Genomic DNA, 16,147 nt, shown 5'->3' on the forward strand with positions numbered 1-16,147 from the left:
TTAAGCCGGCAGCATTGTATCTTTTATTCGGCTGGGTCAGTATTTACTTAATGCGGTGGGTGTATCATGTGTTCGCCTGTGCGTTGGGCCTGTTTCGGTTTTCTTCCATGCCAGGATTGCATGAGATGTAGCGTGCAATACATTTGTCTTGGAAGCCAGTTGTACTCTAGTGCATTTCGGCATGTGCTTATACCATTGGAAGTTTCCTCCAGTTTCATTCCCGCCTACCTAAAATGATTATCTTCCGTAGTCTACCACAGACTTTACGACAGAACATAAGAAACTAAACTAAGGCACATTGACCCCGTTCAACTCCTTATCCTCCCGATCCTTCTCCTTCTCCTGTTCTCCCTCTCCGTCCAATTCCGGCCTCGTCACCACCCAATTCCACCCAAACACATCCTCCACCTCACCCGTCTGAATCCCAGACAACATCTTCAACAACTTGACACACACTTCGCCCCCTCCCCCCTCGGCCCCTCCACACTCAAACTCCCACCGATGCCCCCTCGACCGCATGGTAATACTCCTCACGGGGACCAACGCCGCGGCCGTCCCCGCCGCAATGACCTCCCTAAACTCGCCAATCTCCTCATACCGCACAGTCCTCTTCTCCACCTTATATCCCAACATCTTCTCCCCAATCTCCAACACCGACGCCGCAGTCACTGAATCAATAACATTCGGACTATCCGGCTGCACGAGGATCACACCCCCCTCCGGATCCCTCTTCACACCAATAAACGCACTCGTCGAAAACTCATCCACCATCGTCCGCGTCTTACTATCCAAATGTAACGTAATCCCAAACCCCTCCCGATACGCCGTCGCGCTGTGTCGTAACACCGGCGCGTAATTCCCGCCCACTTTGGCACTCCCTGTCCCCGCTGGCGCAGTCCGGTCATATTCCTCCAGAATCAAAGCATCCACGGCATGAACACCATGATATACCCCCGTCGGGGTGACAAACACCGCGAAGGTATATTCCTCCGGCGCCGTAAGACTCAGCTGCGGACTGGACCCGAAGACAAGAGGCCGGATGTATAATGATGCTTTGGTGTTGTGGGGGGGTACGTATTCGGCGTTGGTGGCGACGGCGAGGTTTACGCTTTCGAGAAATAATGGTTCGGGGATCGGGGGGATGGAGATGTAGCTTGTGCTGTGGGTGAGGCGGGTGGCGTTGCGGTGCGGGCGGAAGATGGTGATCTTGCCGGAGGCGTGGCGGAAGGCTTTCAGGCCTTCGTAGGCTTGTTGCCCATAGTTGAGGGCGGGGGACATTCCGTGGAGTGGGATGTAGGGGGATTTGATGAGTTGAGGGGGGGTCCAGGTGCTGGTGCTGGTGGTGTAGGTGCTTTGGATGTGGAAGTTTACTATTGTTTGTTTTTGGTTAGTGGTGGGTGGTTAGTGGTGGTTTGGTGGGTGATGTGATAGGAGGGGGAGGGGAGGAATTGAGAAGGGATGGGATAGGGACGTACCATCGCGCACTTTGAAGCCCACGTTGGTCCAGTCGATGGATGTGACCGGGGGTGGGGGGAAGGGGGTTGTCATGTTGGGTTTGTCAGTGGACATGAACGGTGATGAGTTGATGAGTAGAAGTAAAGGGTAGAGGTAGAAGAAGAGTCAAGTAAAGTAGGAAGGATGAGAGGTGGTAGAAGTAGAAGTGAAGTAAGGGAGTAGTGGGGTAAAGGCAATTAAGGTCGGGTCTACATGCAGACCAGCCAGGGAACGGCCTATGGAATGCCCAAAGTTTCGTATGTCTAGCCATTGGCCAATCGTCTAATGTTACGGTCTTGGAGTGTGGTTCCTGCTGGTTGCAGCTGAGCTGACAGCCTGAGTGACAGAACCTGGGGTTCTGCTCCACTGCTCTCCGCATTGGATCCCCGCCTTATTATTCGTATTATATCCATCCTTCCTTCAGCATATATCATTGATGGGCTCGGCTCGGTGTCTCTTTTGAGGTCCTCTCATCAGTACAAAGGATTCTCTTCAAAAATGATGGCAGTCTAGACCACTATCGTGCATCCCGCTAACCCAAAACTGATGATGCCAACCTTCACCATAGATATATACCCGCAACCTTGCACAGTGAGCTGCCCAGTTGGTAACCCAACATCAAACCACCAATGTTACACAAAAAAGCCACCAGCGTGGGCTACGGCGGCTTACTGCATTTCACTCACCAATCTTTAGGGAGAAATGCTATTTCATCAATTCCACCAAGGAGAATGGCAATTGGCTTCATCCCACGCTCATGTTGCGGGAAGTTAATACCCTGTATATGCCAAATTCGGATTAGGTCTGCTCAAATACTATCTCACGGCAATTAACTAGATACGTGTATGCTGTAGACATGCTGGTACCCACTGTTAACTAACTATCGATCTATGTGAGTCAGAAGTTCACCGTAGAGGCATGTCTGGCATCACGTGACCGGCCCCACGGTGACTCATTGATACACGTGATTCGGCGGCCTGCTGCCCATGGGGCCCTATGATTGGACCGAGCGCGTTATCTGGAAGCAGCCTAGCGCCCCGATGTTCGGCGGGTGTGATTCAGACTTGCCTAATCCAGCCGGCACCACTCCCCCGTCTTCCCCTCTTAATAGCTTTCTCTCCCTTCTTTCTTCTCTTCCTTTCATACACAATCACACAATCAAAATGAGCGGTTCCAAAGCTGTTGCCGAAAATATGCTCTGGGGTGGTCGATTCACCCGTAAGTCCCCTGTTTCTGCCTCAATGCCTTTGGCATACTAATCACGTCTGCTGTAGAGGGCCTCGACCCCCTGATGGTGCAGTACAACATGTCCTTGCCCTACGATCGCATCTTCTGGAAGCAGGATATTGCGGGCTCCATTGCCTTTGCCCGGGCCAACACCAAGTCCGGCATTCTGTCCGCCCACGAGTTCGCCGAGATCGAGCGCGGCTTCAAGCAGATCGCCGAGGAATGGAGCACCAACACCTTTGTTGCCAAGGAGAACGACGAGGATATCCACACCGCCAACGAGCGCCGTCTGTCTGAGATCATCGGCAAGGAGATTGGTGGCAAGCTGCACACCGGCCGGTCCCGTAATGAGCAGATTGCCACGGACATGCGCCTGTGGCTGCGGGATGAGCTGCGCAAGCTGGACAGCTTCCTGTGCGATCTCATCAAGGTGTCCATTGCCCGTGCCGAGTCCGAGATTGACTACATCATGCCCGGTTACACCCACTTGCAGAAGGCCCAGCCGGTCCGCTGGAGCCACTGGATCCTGTCGCACGCGACCGCCTTTGCCAGCGAGCTGCAGCGTCTGCGTGAGGTCACCAAGCGTGTCAACCGCAGTCCTCTCGGTACCGGTGCTCTTGCCGGCAACCCCTTCCAGATTGACCGTGAGGCCATGGCTCAGGAGCTCGGCTTCGATGGTCTGCTGTACAACTCGATGAACGCCGTGGCCGATCGTGATTTCGCCATGGAGACGATGCAATGGGGCAGCTCCTTCATGCTCAAGATCTCCCGCTGGGCGGAGGATCTGATCATCTACAGCAGTTCGGAGTTTGGATTCGTCCGGTTGTCCGATGCCTACTCGACCGGTTCATCGTTGATGCCTCAGAAGAAGAACGCAGGTCAGTTTCCCGCTTGCTTGACACAGACGCCGTACTCACTCTTCACAGACAGCCTGGAGCTTTTGCGTGGAAAGGCCGGTCGTGCCTTTGGCCAGATGGCCGGACTGATGTGCACCATCAAGGGTCTTCCGACCACCTACAACAAGGATCTGCAGGAGAGTGTGGAGCCTCTGCTTGACCACATCAAGACTGTTGGCGACAGTATCCAGATCGCCACGGGTGTCCTGTCCACCCTGACTGTTATCCCGGAGAAGATGATCGCTGCGTTGGCGCCGGAAATGCTGGCCACCGAGTTCGCCGACTACCTGGTCCGCAAGGGCGTGCCTTTCCGCGAGGGTCACCACATCTCCGGCCGGGTCGTGGCTCTGGCCGAGAAGAACGGGGTGCCTATGGATACCCTGACGCAAGAGCAACTCCAGACGGTTGATGCTCGGTTTGACAACGACGTTCAGGCCTGTTTGGACTACGAGCGTGCGGTGGAGCTGAAGGATGCGGTGGGCGGTACTAGCCGTCGGGCCGTGTTGGAGCAGACTGGCGTTCTTCGCGGATTGTTGTAGGCGTTTGGATTGGTCAAAAGTTAGCGTGCGTGTATAGAGATTTGTATGATATATGACAATTGGTTATTCCTGATCCTAATGACTATCCATCTTCCTCGATTATTATGCGATCACCCACAGCAATACGTACCCCTCAAGGTCCAGCCAGTACTGTACGGGTGTATCGATGACACACTGGTTAAACGATGCTCTGGGAGAAATGTAGGATGAGCGATCGCCGCCGCAGGGGGCGGGCCATCCGGTGGTCATTCTCTTCACCTATGTGACTTGACTGGATATCTCCCGATGGCACATGATAGATTTTGACCTAGACTATCCACGTACACCTCTGCCTGAGGTTTTGGTCCCCATTGACCCAAATTCCATATGCATCAAAATACCCCAATATCCCAAGAGATCTAACACTCCACATCAAAAAGTCCAGAAGCAGGCAACTGATGTCACAACTGCTTTGGCAGGATATTCCGACTGATGCCATCCGTGTGGGGAGTATTGCCTAATCCAATGCGATCCAAGAGTCCAGAACTGTCATTGTATGGGGTCGTCGTTAGGCATCTTCCCGCTTCTTCTTGGTTTCTTTCCGCTGGATGCGACGGATGGTATGATCATACAAGGGTCATCGGACCTTTCGTCGACAATGATTGTGTATCCCTGGCAACCTGCTTTTCCGCGAACTTGCGGATTGTGAATATCCAAAGACATTAAGATCATCAAAGATAGATTATACCCCTGGTATATTCCACATGGCCAGAAGATCCTCCGGAACCCCCTTATGACCTGGATTTGCATCCTGATATACCTTCAAGATGTTGTCGCCTTCATGAACCAACGCACACTTATGCGGCACACACCTCACAATCTCAAAGATCTTTTCCATCAGACAGACCAGCTTTTGAATCTTCTCCTTGTTATCCTCTTCCCACTTAGCCAGCCTCCCCTCCTTCTCCATATTCCTCTCCTCAGCGGGAAGAAACGTCCCATCCTCCTGATAATTCCATGTACACAAGATCGGGGTCTGCGAGAACCACATCTGCGACAGCGTCTGGGTACTATCCAACCTCTTCCCCACAGGCCCCGTCTTAATCTCCACGATGCGCGGCGGCCCTACCAAGGTCCCTTCCTTCACCACCTCAATGCCCGTCGGCGCTTTGGTCCGAGGGCTTTCCCCATTGCTGTTATGTTTCTTGCCCGGTTTGCACGCATCCACTTCAAAGCGCAGCAGGATCTTGATGCCCCCGAGGGTATAACTCACCGCCCGGGCATGGATGATGCTCTTTTGGATATAGCGTGGCTTCCACGTCGAAACGCGCTCGAATTCATGTCCGTATCCCTGGAACTGGCTGATGAAGTTGATCTTGCTGGTTGTCCAGGTGGAGAGTAAGACCGTTGACTCGACCACCTCCACATCGATCCGGAATTCCTTTTTGCTACCGCTTGCGAAGGCTAATAGGAGTCGGAGATTGCGTCGGTCACTGATCAGATCGATATCGTTGAGTTTCATCCGGGGTTGCGTGACCGGGATGGCTCTGAGGAGCGGCTCCAGGACGCACTTGGGGAAGACGAGAGCATTTGGATCTAGGATGTATTTCCCGGCGTCGGGGTTGAGTTTGCGGGGTGTGGTGGCTGGTTTCCAGATTGCGGGGGTGCCTGAGATAATACTTAGAAAAATAAAGTCTCATGGAAAGCTTGGGGGAGTCCGTACCAGGAACAACCATAGTATTCTCGCGCTTCGGGAGGAGATTATACGACGTGACCGTTTTGAGTTCCTTCTTGGATATGGAGATGGTCGGATCGGGATGGATTGAATCCGCCGGGATCTCCCCGACGGGGAGGAGTAAACCCTTGCGCAGTGGAGCTTTGGGCATTGTGTTGGACGTGGCGTGGATGGATCGATCTGGATACAAGGTTGAGGCGTTTGAAGAGCAAGCAGGGCAGGCAAGGCTGGGCAGGCAAGGCTGGGCAGGTTGGTTGCCCCGCAGCTTAGGTTGACGAGGGGTGGACAGTGGTACACAGCCGACGGAACATATACGTAGTGGATATGGCTGTGGTTGAGCCAGCTCACCTACCAAAGGTAGAATGCAGGTCGCTCAGGTGGACTGATCGTAGAATGACGATTTGGCAAGGTGTACAAAGTACTGCCCCTTTTCTCCACTGGCGAGGGGCCACATACCCACCGTCAGATGAGACGCAGATGACCTTACTCTTCGAGATCTAGATCCATCGCTCAAGTATCTTGACAGCGAGCGCAATCTTCTATCTAGTGAATGTAAATGTGGGTTAAGTTGTAGCCTGGTGCTGCTCCTTTACTTTGAGAGCAGAAGATGGCCTGATACTTAAGCCAGAAGATGGCTACCCTACATGATAATATTGCATCTAGGTATTGTGGATAAGATGCAAATAGTAGGGGAAATGATTATTCTTCAACGATAGTATTCTTTGAATCAGAATGTGAGAATCGAGAATATTGTGTAAGTTCAAGTGGAGTGAGCAGTAGATTTGGATCTGTAGGTAAACCGACTGTAGGAATATAATGCCACAAAAAACAGCAGCCACCATGAACAGGGACGATGGCGCATCTGGGAGCGCGTCAGACTGAAGATCTGGAGGTGGCCGGTTCAAGCCCGGCTCGTCCCATTCATATTCTTTTTCCTTTTTTCGGCCCTTCCGGCTTCCCTTTTTGGTCTCGCCATCACTAGTCAGCTTAGCTTCTCACCTCCTTTTCGTGGATTTTCCGCCGCAGTAAATTCTCATCGGCTTGACCGAATTTCAAATCCTGCGACCCTGTCAGCAGGATGAAACCACGACGAACGATGGATATTGATCTTCTATTGCGCCGTACCATCAGTCCTGCAAGGAGATTTGATCGGTTGCGCCTGTCGGAATGCTTATCTTAGGTTAACTGTCAGGATGATCAGCGCTCGATTATCAACTGCGGCGACCCATACTGGTTGGGGCCGCGGGTACCTACGGCCTTCAGGGATAATTCATTGTAAAGGCATTGTCATAGTATCTACAGAGTACTATATAAAATTGTTCATACACTCTGCTCCACTGTAATCCTCCACTGTAATCACTGCAATCACTGCAATTTTCACCCACTCATACTTGGCATGGCACACGGTGAGCCGATCGAGCTAAAATTAGCTAGCCCCCAGGGTCCATTCAAGGCAACGGGTGAATCCATTGACACGCTTGGCACCTGCACTCCTCCGGGCGCTGTCAGGCTTATATCCTGCGTAACCACGCCGCTCACTTCCCCCACGTCCACTTGCTCGTCTGTTCGCTCGCTAGAGACGACATGTCACATAGCACTCTGGCCTCCGTCGCTACCATCAACTGCTAGCTGCTGCCCCTATACCTTCGTTATTCCATGAGATTGAGATGCGCTGGTCAACGTATTTTATCAGTGGCCTGCTCACCTGCACGGCACCGCTGGTGGCGGCAACCCGGCTGATTGAATCCAACGCGTTGAACATTTGCCAGAACAGTCCTAATTTCACCGCCACTTACTTCAGCGTTCGGTTCACGCCTGGGAACAAGTCCCTGGTGCTGAGTTTCGATGGCGTCGCTGCGATTTCCGGCAAAGTCACAGCCGATCTGTTAGTCGATGTTTATGGCTACCAACTCACCGGTGAGACCCTGGATCCCTGCAAGATGGATCTGCAGGGTCTCTGTCCGATGAGCGCGGGGGCGATCAACGTTCAAAATACCGTGATCCAGATCCCGGATGATGTGGTGCACCGGATTCCGGGTCAGTTTGCTGATGGTGGAAACGATCCCTACTGACGATTACAGGTATCGCATACAGCGTGCCCGACCTCGATGCCACCGTCCGTGTCTACATCAACTCTACGGACACCGGAGAGAGTATCACCTGTCTCGAAGCGACGTTGTCGAATGGAAAGACGGTCTACCAGAAAGGGGTCGGATGGACGACAGCGGTGATTTCAGGCGTTGGGCTGATCGCGTCCGCTGTGGCGGCGGGTCTGGGCAATTCCAATACGGCGGCCCATGTCGCTGCTAATGTGCTGGCGTTTTTCAGCTTCATGCAGTCTCAGGCCATGTTCGGGATGATCTCGGTGCATATGCCTCCGATCGTGGAAGCTTGGACCCAGAATTTGCAGTGGAGCATGGGCATCATTCATGTTCACTTTTTGGATACCATTTGCACCTGGTACCAACGATCCACCGGGGGGAAGCCATCGACTGTCTTATCCGAGCTGTCTACGACGTCTGTGGAAGTGCTTAAACGGAAGCGGTCTTTGGATGGAGTCGATCTGTTCAAACGGGCCTATGCGCAATCTGAGACAGCCAACGCTAGGACCTCAGTGGTGCGGGGCATTAGCCGCGTGGGGTTCAAGGCTCATATCGAGGGCACCAACATCTTCCTGAATGGGTTCATCTTTTTCGTCTTCTTTGTGGCCGTGGTGATGATTCTCGTCGCGGCGCTCAAGGCCGGTAGTTATTTCCTTGCGAAGAAGGGCACGGTCAAGTCGGACAAATTCGGAGATTTTCATGTGTCCAAAGGGATCCTTTACCGATTGATCTTTATCGGATTTCCCCAGATGTGTGTGCTTTGTCTGTGGGAGTTTACCCAGCATGATTCGGCGGCCGAGGTCGTCTTGGCGGTGATTATGCTCGTTTCGATGATCTGTACGCTGGGATGGGCTGCATGTCGAGTCATCATTCTTGCGAGACGGTCTGTGACGTTGCACCGAAACCCGGCATACATTCTGTACTCGGATGAAGCATGCCTGAACAAACTGGGGTTCTTGTATGTGCATTACCGAGCCACTGCCTATTACTTTCTGGTGTTTGCCCTGGTATACATCTTCATCAAAGCGATGTTTATCAGTCTGAGCCAATCGGCCCCGATCGTACAGACGGTGGCGTTGATTATTATCGAGACGTCTGCGCTGATTGGGATCAGCATTGTGCGCCCGTGGATGGACAAAAAGACCAACGGGTATAACATCGCCATCGCGGCCATCAACTTTGTGAATGCTATTTTCCTGCTGTTCTTTTCTCAGGTTTTCGACCAGCCTGGCATTGTGACGGGCGTGATGGGGGTCATTTTCTTCGTGTATAATGCCGCTTTCGTGCTGATTCTTCTGGTTCTTGTGTTGCTTACTTCGGCCTATGCGATCTTCTCCAAGAACCCTGATCTGCGCTACCAGCCGATGCGGGACGACCGGGGATCATTTGTCAAATCGCAGAGCCAATTGGTCACGGAGCTGGACGCCCTGGCCTCGACTGCCCGAGGGGAGGGCAGTAAGGAATGGAACAAAGCGAGTCTGCTGGATGATAATGGGTCCGTGGCCAGCGACGCCGTTCATCGCAGCCAGCAGGATCTGCCTGTTCGCGAAATGACCGAGTCGCCCATGAACCGGATGAGTTTGGGGTCGATCAGCCGGGGAAATAGTCCGGTCCAACGAACCACCTCACCAGCAGCAGAGGGCTTGAATCAGAGTTTACTGGGTGACAGCGATACTGCATCCGGTCACAGACATTGATACCGATCGTAGCCAGTGATAGGATTTGTATGTAATCATTTTTATCTTCATTGATTGTTGTATTGTATGCTTGATTCCATGTCGGCTAGCTTGTCGTATCTGAAAAGTCTTTTTCTCATCTTGAATCTTGGGGAGAGACTCCTCAGGTGGTAGACCATAACTATTCGGCCATCTCAGAGTAGTGGGACCAGCGACCTCAACAACAAGATCAACCCCAACAACCCCCCGTGAGTCTCTTCGCCACGGCACCCCACTCCGGCGTCTCCCGATAATCAATAACATGATCAGCCCCAAGCATCTCAAGAACCTTCACTTCGCCTTAGCCACACTACTCGTCGTAGCAATAACACGAGCCCCAACAGCCTTACCAAACTGCACCGCAAAAAGACTCACCCCCCCCCCGGTACCCTGCGTAAGCAACCACTGTTCCGCCAAGAGCCGTTTCCCCGGAAGTCCAAAAAGCGCATTCCACGCCGTCAGCCCCGCGCAGCTGAGCGTCGAAGCCTCCACGAAGCTCAGTCCCTTGGGCATACGCACAAGACCCTGCTCGTTGAACGCTGCAATGGAACGAAACGTCCCGTCGAGGGAACCGCCGAGGCCGGATTTGGCGGTGATTTCATCGTTCGCGCCTGCGAGGAGGTGCTGTTGGATGATTGGTCACGACGTGGTCGCCGGGCTGGAAGCGGGTGACTTTGCTGCCGATGGCTAGGACGGTCCCGGCGCTGTCGGATCCGGGGATGATGTTGGGGGTTTAGGTCGAAGGGGTATTTGTATTTGCCCTTGTGTGATGAGGATGTCGCGGTACTGTTGGTGTAGTTAAACTATATGTATATATGAGGTGTTGTGTGAAGGAGGCGCACGTTGAGGGAAGCTCCTTGGACTGTTTTCTGTCAATATTCTTATGATTTTCAAGGAAAGAAGAGGGATTACTTTTTACTAGGACTTCATTCTCGCCCAGCGCGGGAATCGCCTGCTCCGTGAAGACCAACGAATCGACGCCGTCAGTGCCGATGACATTCCACCGCTTTGTGGTTTTAGGGAGGGCCATGATAGAGTGTGGAGTCAGGATTAGGCAGTGGTTGACTATTCAAATGCTGCTTCGCATCTATACAGTGATATACGATGATGACAAATGCTGATTTCTCAGCGGAGTGGATAGATTTCTCAGCAGACGAGACACATCTGCTACAATAGTGCATAGACCATGTCTATGCTGTAGGAATCAACGAATCGTTGGATTCATCTCATGGTACTGTTTATGAGATGATTACTTATTGCCCTGTATCAGCATGTCATCGCCTACAGCGCCAATAGCTGATCGACCGGGTTCACTGCGGTGCTATTGCCTCAGTATAACACTGCAACCCGGGAACACACGAAGAGAATCGGCAAACGACCAAGTGATGCTCCGTTCTGATATATTCAACGGTAAAATTATTGTTACTAAGTGTCTTGAAGGAACTGCGGATATTATATGACATGAGATTGTTGGGTATGATACCCGTATGCTCTCTTCTAATTGAATAAACCATGTAAATAAACACGTATCACTCGCATAATCACCAATCCATACATCCATTACAATCCAAATACCCAGTCTCATCAGCAGTCCAGTAGTCCCGCCATACTGGGCAAACCAACCCCCAGGATCCAATCCAGCATGGTGACTTGAACCCCTATGCCCAGGGCAGCCAAGACATCGTCCGTCCTCTATTGCGACACCTTATCGAGAATCGAATGCTGATGTCTTTTTCAGCCGGGGTCTTTTGCCACTCGCAGTTGTGTTCCGGATGTTTCTTACTGCACAGTCCGCTCCGTACCTCCATGAGCTGCCAAACCTGTCGAGATCCATATCCTCCATGGCCAGGTCTATCAGCAACGCTATCTGCCGCCAGCGTTGGTTCTTGCTTTAGATAAAGAAATCGAGTGAGAGGACTCTTTCGGTGATGTGGTCGTTTAGCTGGAATGGCTAGACACACACATCACATTCTGTGTATGATCCGACTGTCTATCTTTGAGTCGGAGGATGGTTTGGTTGGGCTTTGGACTGATATAGACTTCGTTATGTCCTTTTGCTATAATTTGTATTTGTCCCTCTGTTCAGATGGAAGCTTTAAATAAGGGGCGCAATATCTGGGCGATATATCGGATCTTGCTTTTTTAACTCGGGGCCTTATGTATCAATATGTGTATTGTCGGACGAGTTCGTTTATTGATACTTATGACGTCTGCAGTTTGGCTGGTCTGTAAGAATATGGGTATCTTGGGTAGGGTTGGTGGAGGTATGTGTATGATGTTTTGCCGGGTATGAGTTTGATTGATTAGGATTTAGAGGTAGGGAACTGAACGGTAAGTGGGTTTAGGCTGGGGTATCGATGTAAATTGACTTAGATTGCATAGGTAGTAGAGTACTATTGTAGATGAGATATAGAGCCTTGGATGTGGGAGAAGATGGCTTTATAGCCTTATGTCTAGAGGATGAGCTAAGGGAATCTTATTAGGGAATATAGGAGGGACTGGAATTGGAGTAGGGATGTGATGAAGTCTGTGAATCATGGTAGTATATTCCACGAGCAAATTCATACCGTACAGCATGGTATTCACGATATTCATGTAAATCATATTGCCTAGTCACTTATCTCAAGGGATCGATGAATATAAATTTGTCTGCTTTAGACAATAGGTTAGTCTAGGGCAAGTGCCTCCTCACAATCAAGAAACCACTTGAGAAAGGCACCACACAGCATGACTCTCGACAAGGATAATCAGTACTCCCAATAGCTTCCTCCATGCATCTATACCAATGCAAACGATCAGATCAAATACCCATCTTCAGCACACCTGCAACTCCGTCAACCGTAGCGACTGCTCCTCCGCATCCCTGAGATAATTCCTCTTCAACAAACCACTCAACAACGGCGTATAATCAAACACCCAATCGCGCAAGTACGCCAACGGCCTCGGCACCGAATGAAACAGGTGTCCCGAAAACCGCGCAAACTCCATATGATGGTTCACATAGTCGACGCGTAACTTCTCATACAGCTCGAATCCGGCACTCACGGCCCGGACATCACGCAGATCCACGCCGTCGAGCTCTCGGGCGAGAAAGTAGCCGTCTTCGATGGCTATTCCCATGCCGTATGCGGCGTACGGGGAGACAGGGTGCATGGTATTCCTGACGCAGACGACTCGTCCGCTGGACCAGGTCTTCATGGAGGGTCGGTTGTATATCTCCCAGCGGTAGACGTGGGTGGTGAAGTTGGTAACTTCTAGAAAGCGAGGTATCGGTTGGGCCCAGTCTTTGAGAATGGAGGTGAGATAGGCTTTTAGATTGTCTGGGACGGGCTTCCCCTTCCAGGAGGGCTTGACCACCCACTACTCGAACCCGGGCTTACCGTCGTGTAGCATGGGGAAGAAACTCGCTTGATATTACCAGTCATGGGAGATGTAGCTATAGTTCTCAGGAATATCGGGGATATAATCACACCAGGCTAGCCAGAGCTGGATATTAGCGTGGAATAAGCCCGGCTCACCAAACACTTAACAAAATACTTTGGAGCGAATTCCATCGGTGCTAATGAGGATGTCAGCTGTGACGCGGTGGCTGTTTTTGAAGAATAGCTCGATGTAGTCGTCGTGCTTGATGTAGGATGTGAATTTGTGGTCCGCGTGAATTACCCCCTCAAAAACCAGGTCCAGCATTTTCTGGAAGATGGAGGAGCGGAGAACACCATAGTGCCAGCCTTTGATGCCCATTCGTCGTTCCACTTCGGTGTTGAAGGGCAGCTTGACTCGGTCGGTCCCTGCCTTGTTCTTGAAGTAGGTCACTGTAGGGGCGCCCACGTTGGTTAGGTCCAAGCCGTAGGATCGAAGAATGGCCAGTACGGGGGTGGAGAGAAGGACTGCGCCGCCAATGGCTTTGCAGACTGGCTGTAGCTCGTAGATGGACACATCGTAGCCACGCTGGAGAAATGCCAGGCCGGTGGAAATTGCTCCAGGGCCGCCGCCCACGATGGCGACTCGTTTGCCGGGACGGGATGTCATGGTGGTTAGATGAATGCTTTTTGGAAGAGCCACGTAGAGGGATAAGAAAGTGAATAGTCTATGTCGACCGTGGGTGGTACAGCATTCCTCATAATATACATCTAGATCGAGAATCTATCCTCCGTTCAGCACTGCTCCCTTCTAGGGCTGTTTCGGACTACGATGGCCCGACCCCACTGCCCGGCTGATCTCAAAACCCGTTCCGCTGACTCAGCCTGGCAGCTTCGCTTCGAAATACGGCTGATTCCCATGATGGATGGTGGATTTGAAAATCTACACATGGCATTGCTTAATGCTCTGTTGGATATAATAGAGATTAGTGCAGAGTATCATCTAGCAGCGATGGTGGATTCATAGTGTGTGCTTGATACAGTGTGAGGATGTTCAAGAGTATACTGCAACCGTACCGATCTCTATGTCTAGACTCGCGCTGCAAGGCATCCCTTACATTCTATCCCGCGTGGGGATTCAGATCCCGACTGCTTCATGTCGGGCAGCTGCATCCGAGGCAGTCTCGTATACTATATTTCATTGGTAACTGACCTTGTTGCGAAGACTAAATGGTCCCTGAGGGACGAGAGAAAGGATTCTAAATTGGCTTAGTTGAGACTGGAGCGAATACTGGGTCAACATGCCCATTGCTTGGGATTGCAGACGAGTAATTTGGAGAAACCAGCTACTTGAGCATGCTGGCTTTATCCGGGGATTATTACGAGAGCAGTGAACGCGCGTGGGGTCGGTTTAGAACGAGTCAGAGGCTGAGAAAAGCGTATGAACTGTGTAGTGGACAGATGTACGCCAGTTGGCCGGGCAAGATAGCAAGGTCAATGGGATATGATCTAGTCCTCACGTCCGATACCAGTACCTCCCTGAGGCACCTATTGGTTCAGTCTCATCGTTTCAACACATGGTATCGGATAGAACCAAGTGATGGCGGAGAGGGCCGGATCCCCCCTGGTAACGCATGGCTTTGCAATCTGTATGTCATATCTTGCTAAATAACCAAGCCACCTCAAAGAAGATCAACATGTATACAAGATTCGTCACCAAGTATTAACATACATTCGTCCATATGTACCCAACGCCGACTCCAGAATCCATACATCCATGTTCATGCGCCGCCATTCTGCTTCTGCTTCTTCTTCTCCTTGGCCTCCGCATCCGCTTCCTTCCACGACCCTGCATAATGATGCGTAACCAGCGCATTGCCTTGGTCTTGCGGGTATCCATTCTGCGCGGCTGCAAACGCCACCCCCGGCATGATGAGAACGTCGCCGATCAGCTTGGGTTTCTTGATAGCATGGAAATCGCGATCATCCACCGTCCGACCCAGCAACTGGTGCAGACTGTCGAGGACCGCGATGGTCATAATCTTCGGCCCCGTCACATCCACCACATCGATGGGCAGCATCTCCAGGGTCAGATCCTGAATCGGCACGCGATTCAACGCTGCAATCTCCTTAATCTTGGCCACGACGGCGTCGACCACCACCTGGAGCACCCGGGATGACGGCGGGGCGGCAAAGACCCAGTTGCAAAACTGCGATGCAACCTGGGTGCCTTCCCCGCGCCATTCGAAATCGAATTCGAGTCCCACGATCATCTCAATCTTATCATCTTTGTATTCCGCCGGCACCCAGTCGGCCACCGGGGTATCGCACGTCACGTCCAGGTCACTCCAGATCCCCCCCTCGGCGAGCACGAGCAGGTAGCGCAAAAGATCGGCCCGCAGGATCGGGATCGGCAGGGTCTCGAACACCTCGATGATATCCGGTCGCATGGCATAATGGGTGCGAACAAAGGTGACGGCGGAGGTATCGGTGAGGAGTTCATAGCGGAAGGAGGGGTTCTTTGCGAGCCAGCTGTCGATCCAGTCGTGTTGGTCGTCGGAGAGATGGGTGGTCTTGGCGGACTGCCAAACCTTGTCACTGATGCCGGAGATTGCCCCACCCACGACATCGCCCGAGGGCGCCGAACTCACTGGCCGGCTGGTTGGGATGGTGTTTTGGGAGGCTTTTGAATCAGCCTTGGGTGCTGGGACAGCGTCCGGTGTTGGTTGTGGTGTCGGCTGACGGGGCAAGGACCTTCCTGGCTGTGGGTCCCACGTGAAGAAGAACAGACAGACCAACACGAACAAAGGCACCGCCAGGGCAGCCACGCGCCCATAGCGTGAGGATTTGAGGTTGGATAATAACATGGCCGACGGTCAAGTCTGAGAACATGGAGTGGGGAGATGAGGAACCCCCTCGAGCTCCAAGGCTCTCATTTAAAATGGACGGAGGTGTGATGGTCAGGGTTCGGGGTCCTGCCAGGCTGACTGGCGGGGCGCTACGGACGCCCCATGATATATTTCCCTTCAGGGGCTTCTCTCGCCTGAAATCCTGAAATGACAGGGCCCACTCGGTGCATGCTTAGGGCTTAACAGGACTTA

At 52.1% G+C, this 16,147-nt stretch overlaps 7 protein-coding genes and 1 non-coding gene across 8 annotated transcripts; 4 read left to right on the forward strand and 4 right to left on the reverse strand.

The window, feature by feature from the left end:
• Positions 1-168: 168 nt before the first annotated feature.
• Positions 169-1,793, reverse strand: BO80DRAFT_423897 (branched-chain amino acid aminotransferase). The gene is made up of 2 exons (XM_025719154.1): positions 1,476-1,793; positions 169-1,370 (listed from the first exon to the last, which is right to left on the reverse strand). Exons 1-2 carry the CDS (start codon positions 1,546-1,548, stop codon positions 289-291), a joined length of 1,155 nt encoding a protein of 384 aa, XP_025576800.1. The 5' UTR covers positions 1,549-1,793; the 3' UTR covers positions 169-288.
• An 802-nt stretch (positions 1,794-2,595) lies between these two features.
• Positions 2,596-4,265, forward strand: BO80DRAFT_423898 (argininosuccinate lyase ARG4). The gene is made up of 3 exons (XM_025719155.1): positions 2,596-2,712; positions 2,769-3,599; positions 3,648-4,265. The coding sequence occupies exons 1-3, from the start codon at positions 2,658-2,660 to the stop codon at positions 4,154-4,156; spliced, it is 1,395 nt and encodes a 464-aa protein (XP_025576801.1). The 5' UTR covers positions 2,596-2,657; the 3' UTR covers positions 4,157-4,265.
• Positions 4,266-4,869: 604 nt separating this feature from the next.
• BO80DRAFT_36321 (uncharacterized protein) lies at positions 4,870-6,275 on the reverse strand. Its single transcript, XM_025716086.1, has 2 exons — positions 5,859-6,275; positions 4,870-5,803 (listed from the first exon to the last, which is right to left on the reverse strand). Exons 1-2 carry the CDS (start codon positions 6,019-6,021, stop codon positions 4,878-4,880), a joined length of 1,089 nt encoding a protein of 362 aa, XP_025576802.1. The 5' UTR covers positions 6,022-6,275; the 3' UTR covers positions 4,870-4,877.
• Positions 6,276-6,717: 442 nt separating this feature from the next.
• BO80DRAFT_t126 lies at positions 6,718-6,790 on the forward strand. The gene has a single exon. It is a non-coding gene; the product is annotated as a tRNA-Phe (tRNA).
• A 555-nt stretch (positions 6,791-7,345) lies between these two features.
• Positions 7,346-9,787, forward strand: BO80DRAFT_423899 (transient receptor potential ion channel family protein). Its single transcript, XM_025719156.1, has 2 exons — positions 7,346-7,907; positions 7,952-9,787. Exons 1-2 carry the CDS (start codon positions 7,538-7,540, stop codon positions 9,667-9,669), a joined length of 2,088 nt encoding a protein of 695 aa, XP_025576803.1. The 5' UTR covers positions 7,346-7,537; the 3' UTR covers positions 9,670-9,787.
• Positions 9,788-9,809: 22 nt separating this feature from the next.
• Positions 9,810-10,529, forward strand: BO80DRAFT_36335 (uncharacterized protein). Its single transcript, XM_025716096.1, has one exon. It carries the CDS (start codon positions 9,950-9,952, stop codon positions 10,376-10,378), a length of 429 nt encoding a protein of 142 aa, XP_025576804.1. The 5' UTR covers positions 9,810-9,949; the 3' UTR covers positions 10,379-10,529.
• A 1,972-nt stretch (positions 10,530-12,501) lies between these two features.
• Positions 12,502-13,747, reverse strand: BO80DRAFT_492607 (FAD-dependent oxidoreductase; the record flags this gene model as incomplete). The annotated part of the gene is made up of 2 exons (XM_025723778.1): positions 13,225-13,747; positions 12,502-13,047 (listed from the first exon to the last, which is right to left on the reverse strand). Exons 1-2 carry the CDS (start codon positions 13,714-13,716, stop codon positions 12,502-12,504), a joined length of 1,038 nt encoding a protein of 345 aa, XP_025576805.1. The 5' UTR covers positions 13,717-13,747.
• A 668-nt stretch (positions 13,748-14,415) lies between these two features.
• BO80DRAFT_423901 (glycosyltransferase family 32 protein) lies at positions 14,416-16,095 on the reverse strand. The gene has a single exon (XM_025719157.1). It carries the CDS (start codon positions 15,911-15,913, stop codon positions 14,828-14,830), a length of 1,086 nt encoding a protein of 361 aa, XP_025576806.1. The 5' UTR covers positions 15,914-16,095; the 3' UTR covers positions 14,416-14,827.
• Between the last annotated feature and the right edge of the window lie 52 nt (positions 16,096-16,147).

Source organism: Aspergillus ibericus (assembly GCF_003184845.1).
Source record: "Aspergillus ibericus CBS 121593 unplaced genomic scaffold BO80scaffold_13, whole genome shotgun sequence".
NCBI lineage: Eukaryota > Fungi > Ascomycota > Eurotiomycetes > Eurotiales > Aspergillaceae > Aspergillus > Aspergillus ibericus.

What these genes read in the sequence shown, in the direction of transcription:
- BO80DRAFT_423897 (XM_025719154.1), bottom strand. Translation starts at nt 1,548, where the DNA reads ATGACAACCCCCTTCCCCCCACCCCCGGTCACATCCATCGACTGGACC. An exon ending in GGGCTTCAAAGTGCGCGATG is followed by an intron (nt 1,371 to 1,475) that starts GTACGTCCCTAT and finishes AACAAACAATAG; the next exon opens with TAAACTTCCACATCCAAAGC.
- BO80DRAFT_423898 (XM_025719155.1), top strand. Translation starts at nt 2,658, where the DNA reads ATGAGCGGTTCCAAAGCTGTTGCCGAAAATATGCTCTGGGGTGGTCGA. An exon ending in CTGGGGTGGTCGATTCACCC is followed by an intron (nt 2,713 to 2,768) that starts GTAAGTCCCCTG and finishes CGTCTGCTGTAG; the next exon opens with AGGGCCTCGACCCCCTGATG. An exon ending in GCCTCAGAAGAAGAACGCAG is followed by an intron (nt 3,600 to 3,647) that starts GTCAGTTTCCCG and finishes CACTCTTCACAG; the next exon opens with ACAGCCTGGAGCTTTTGCGT.
- BO80DRAFT_36321 (XM_025716086.1), bottom strand. Translation starts at nt 6,021, where the DNA reads ATGCCCAAAGCTCCACTGCGCAAGGGTTTACTCCTCCCCGTCGGGGAG. An exon ending in GAATACTATGGTTGTTCCTG is followed by an intron (nt 5,804 to 5,858) that starts GTACGGACTCCC and finishes GTATTATCTCAG; the next exon opens with GCACCCCCGCAATCTGGAAA.
- BO80DRAFT_423899 (XM_025719156.1), top strand. Translation starts at nt 7,538, where the DNA reads ATGCGCTGGTCAACGTATTTTATCAGTGGCCTGCTCACCTGCACGGCA. An exon ending in TGTGGTGCACCGGATTCCGG is followed by an intron (nt 7,908 to 7,951) that starts GTCAGTTTGCTG and finishes TGACGATTACAG; the next exon opens with GTATCGCATACAGCGTGCCC.
- BO80DRAFT_36335 (XM_025716096.1), top strand. Translation starts at nt 9,950, where the DNA reads ATGATCAGCCCCAAGCATCTCAAGAACCTTCACTTCGCCTTAGCCACA.
- BO80DRAFT_423901 (XM_025719157.1), bottom strand. Translation starts at nt 15,913, where the DNA reads ATGTTATTATCCAACCTCAAATCCTCACGCTATGGGCGCGTGGCTGCC.